The sequence below is a fragment of the Hyperolius riggenbachi genome, chromosome 1 (genome assembly GCF_040937935.1).
Source record: "Hyperolius riggenbachi isolate aHypRig1 chromosome 1, aHypRig1.pri, whole genome shotgun sequence".
In the NCBI taxonomy this organism is placed as follows: Eukaryota; Metazoa; Chordata; class Amphibia; order Anura; family Hyperoliidae; genus Hyperolius; species Hyperolius riggenbachi.
In genome coordinates this window covers 209,746,162-209,750,474 of record NC_090646.1, presented here as the reverse complement: position 1 = coordinate 209,750,474, position 4,313 = coordinate 209,746,162, and the positions used below count along the sequence as shown (strand labels likewise).

The 4,313-nt window shown below is 46.9% G+C and overlaps 1 protein-coding gene across 1 annotated transcript; it reads right to left on the bottom strand.

Moving 5' to 3' along the window:
* Window positions 1-209: 209 nt before the first annotated feature.
* LOC137566784 (DNA polymerase delta subunit 3-like) lies at window positions 210-1,523 on the bottom strand. The gene has a single exon (XM_068278623.1). The coding sequence runs from the start codon at window positions 1,521-1,523 to the stop codon at window positions 210-212; it is 1,314 nt and encodes a 437-aa protein (XP_068134724.1).
* Between the last annotated feature and the right edge of the window lie 2,790 nt (window positions 1,524-4,313).

Sequence of the window (4,313 nt, the reverse complement as noted above, 5' to 3'; positions counted from 1 at the left end):
GGCATTGCCCCCTGCCCATTCCCCAGAGCCAGGTACCGTCTTCAATATACACTCCTGCAGACAAAAAATATCCGCCCTAAAATTTGCGAGGTCCTGCAGGACTGCAGCCCGGCGGTATGAGGAGCCGATCCCCCTCACATTTACAGACAGCAGGGACAGCACCATCACCAAAAGACACCACGTGAAAAGCAACCTACACTCAGCCATCTTCATTTCTTAGGTGCTCTGGGACTCTTCCGTACACCCACAGTGGTGGGCTCCTGCTTTGTCTTTCTATTCCTCTTCTTTCTTTGTTTTTTTGATTCTGCTGTGTTCCAGTCCTCCGGACCAGAATCCCCAGCAGTACTCGGTCCCGGTGCCTCCGGGTTAACTCTCCTAGCTGGCCTAGTGTTTTTCCAGCTAGTAGGCACAGGAGACTGGGTCATATCCACCTTTAATTCACCCTCAGAAGTGTCACTGACGATCCTCATTTTTGTTACACGGGTGTCATCACTTTCAGACTCAGTCACAGCTTCTTTCCTCTCTTGATAAGGTGGTAGATAATCACTATCATTCTCCTCTATCTCCACCTCTTTTTCACCTTCCACCTTCCCAGGGTCTGTCAGGTCCATTTCAAACTCCTCCTCCTCATTTGCATTAACTCCACCTCCCTCCTCTGAGATCATGACTGACATGCTGGCTGATTTCCCTCCTTTTTTTGAACTTGGGGAGTCGTTATTTTTGGAGGGAGATGAGGCAGTCCCTTGCTGGGATCTCCTCACCGCATTGTCAGCTTTTGGGCTTTTACTAGATGCAGGGCTGGGGTTTACTGGCAAACTTTTAAGTTTCTTCTGCGAGAGAGCAGAAGAAGGGGCAGGCTTAGGAATCTCTGGCGGTTCAGCTGACTGCACAGCTGTTTCCTCGCCTGCATTCCTGTTATTCTCGCCGACTGAGCCGGCATCAGCAGCTGTGGCACTACTGCTCCCAGCAGACCTGCGGCTACTAGCGTCCATGGCAGGCTGCTGGGAGTCTCTGCAGGGTTCAGGCACATCTGCCTGGCTTCCTGGGACCAAAGGGGCGGCTTCTGTACTGGTGGCAGGGGTCAGGGAAGCCTCAGAACGCTCTCCACTGTCGTGCTGCGGGCCCCGCTCAGCAGGAACTGAGCAAGTGACGTCACCGGCGTCAGGGGAATCCCGATCAGCTGGAGAGCCGGGCACTGCTTCGGGGAGCCTCTCCGGGGGGGTTTCAGCCACAATATCACTTCCTTCAGCCCCAGCCTCTATCACCACAGCGGGGGAACACGGGACAACATCAGGTACACATACATCAGCCTCTCCAGCCTTGCTTCCTGCCACGTCAGCAGCAGCCTTCTTACAGGCAGGAGCACCAGCATTCTGCTCAGCGGGGGGACACACTGCAGTAGGAGGCACGGCATCCTCTTCACCCCCACTCCCCACAGCTTCATCATCATCATCCTCATCCACATGCTCAGCCAGTTTCCTTTTCTTGACACGCTGCAGCTTTGGAATCTCAGCCTGCAGCATCTGGGAGTCAGTGACCTCTTCAGCAGAGGGGACAGGGGGGGTCACAGTAGCAGTTGGACCCGTCTGAGCAGCACCGGTGCCCTCTCCAGCTACCTCAGAAAGGGGAGCTTCGGCATCAGCCTCAGCGTCCCGGGGCTCCACACGGGTAGCCAGTGATCACCTCCTGCCCCTGCCATAGGAGCCAGCAGCAGCAGCATAGGTATATATGCGGGTGTTCCCCCGCTTTTCACATTCTTTGGCCAAGTGGCCCGATAGACCACACAAGTCACACACCTTCACCTTTTTACACTTGGAGCCTGGGTGAACCGGCTCCTTACAGTGCCTGCACCTCTCCTCAGAGCTGCAGCTGCCAGCACCGTGCCCAAAACTATAACACTTCCGGCAGTAGAGCGGTTGCCCAGTGTAGGTGATATAGCCTCTCTCACCGGCAATGGAAAAGACAGGGGGTGGGTGAACCACATCATGCCAGCTCCCTTCCTGCCTCTTGAACTCCACATTAAATCTCATCTTGCTCCTATAAACACCGATGTGATTATAGATCTTCTCTGCCCAACTCACATCTCTGAAGTATCTCTGCAGAAACAATCTCACAACATCAGGCTCCACAAACGGGTTATACATGTGAACGTACACTTGTCTTGCTTTTTCATTAAACAGCGGTGTAACTGACTCCAGCCACTTAACAAAATCCTCCCTGCTCTCTCTATAGTCTGCCAGCACCCTTAAAGCCTCTTCCTCACTATACATTGTGACATCATATGCTCCTTGTGCAGGAAAATCCTGAATCGCAAACAAATTATTCTTTGTCATCTTCAACCCCTCCACCAGTACCTTGTCAATAAACGCCTTGGGTCCCTTACTCCTCCATTCCGCCTTCACGACGAAGCGTATTGAATTACGCAGCTTTGGCATACCTCCTCCACTTGATGCAGCCGCCATCCTCTCCTCGTTTATCGAGGGCCCCCACAAGGAGGACCCTCAGAATACCTTCCGTGCAAGACCAAGTTAAGTAACTCCACCTAATATTTGCCAAATGTCCTAGAAGCCACAGACTGTTTTGGATTGTTTGATCCTCATCAGTGCATGGAATGGATTAATTTGGCTCTACGCAGTAGGGCTTGTAACACCGAGAGGTACAGACTAACCAGCAAGCTCATGGTGACCCAGAACTCATTGGAGTGTGTAAGGGACTACAATGGTCATAAAAGCCCCCTTACTAAGATGTTAAGAAAAACAAAAGTTTGCTTTCTTAAAACAGAAAGAATTTGCGATAATTCAGGTTGGAGTGAGCTTGAGATGTCTCCCAGGGCATCACTGCTGAATATATGCAAATTAACCATTCTACCCTTAGAAGCTAAACACACCTCCAGTGTAACAGTGTAAGAATGGCTGCAGTTTACATTTTCCAGTGCAATTTGTATTTGTCTCTTTTTGGTTATGAGAATAAAAAGTATCCTATACTTTATTCCAGGTAATGTACTATGTGTGTGCCAAATTTCATTCAAATCCGTTCAGCCGTTTTTGCGTGATCGAGTAACAAACATCCAAACATCCAAACATCCGAACTTTCCCATTTATTATATTAGTAGGATTATTATTATTATTATTTATATAGCACTGACATCTTCTGCAGCAGTGTACAGAGTAGTATGTAGTCATGTAACTTAACTGTCCCTCAGAGGGGTTCACAATCTAATCCCTACCATAGTCATATGTCCATAATTGTCTAGGGTCAATTTAGGAGAAGCCAATTAACTTACGTTTATGTTTTGCAAACAAATAAGTATGTTTTATACACATATAAGAATCGTAAATGTTTCCCCGCATAGCATGAACCTATGCCCCACCGCACAAGCATAGGTCCATGCTTTAATTTTTTGTGTATAAAGTCAAAGGATATTTTTTCCATATATTCATGTTTCCATTTTCTGCATGTTAAAAGAAAATCTGACACTCTCTACTTTTTTACCCCTGTACCATGCATATTCTATTGTGGTTTGCCCCAATTTAAAAAAAATTGCCTGGGGAAAACGCAAATACAATCACATTGAGTCACAAAAGCAAAAAAAACCGAACACACTAAAAAAAAAAAAAAAAAAAAAACGCTTGTAACTATCTAGAACGTCTCTCTAGTGCCACCTATATTGCAACGTGTACTGAATTAAAAAAAAATCTGGCAAGTAAAACATTCCACATGTACTGATTTTTTTTCCTGTATATTTATTTGCTTATTCATAAATACTTTACCCCTTTACCTCGTATTCATGTTATATGGAGGAGCATCCCTATTTTAGAACACAAGCTGCCAAGTCACAGAAGTGACCTGAAGAGGCTTATGGGGTTCCTATAGTACTAATTTACTTATAGAGAGTGGAGTGTTTTACAGCCCTGCAGGATAGAACAAAGGTCAGATATCGAACTGGTCAGCTTTTTAAAATATGTAAGCTCTGTAAAATTACACACACTCAGGGGTGTCAAAGTCCTTTCTCCAATTGACAATCACATGCACTGTATAGCACCTCATAAATATTCGACAGAGCACAGTGCTACCAAAAAAAAAACCTTGTTCCCTCTGTGATACACCTCTAGTATCATGTTGTGTTACATGACTGCCTGAGAAAGAATCAGATCACTTCTGATCATGGACGTCTGCAGAAAATTTTCCAGGGGGGGCAAAAAGGCAAGGAATAAGTGACACGCGCCGCAAATTTTTGAGAAGATGTGCGCGCCGAAAAACCTGAAGGTTATGTTGTGCGGCGCGCGTAGAATGTGCATACATATATCCAGGCA

Coding starts and splice junctions, on each gene's coding strand:
- LOC137566784 (XM_068278623.1), bottom strand. CDS start 1,523: ATGCTGCAGGCTGAGATTCCAAAGCTGCAGCGTGTCAAGAAAAGGAAA.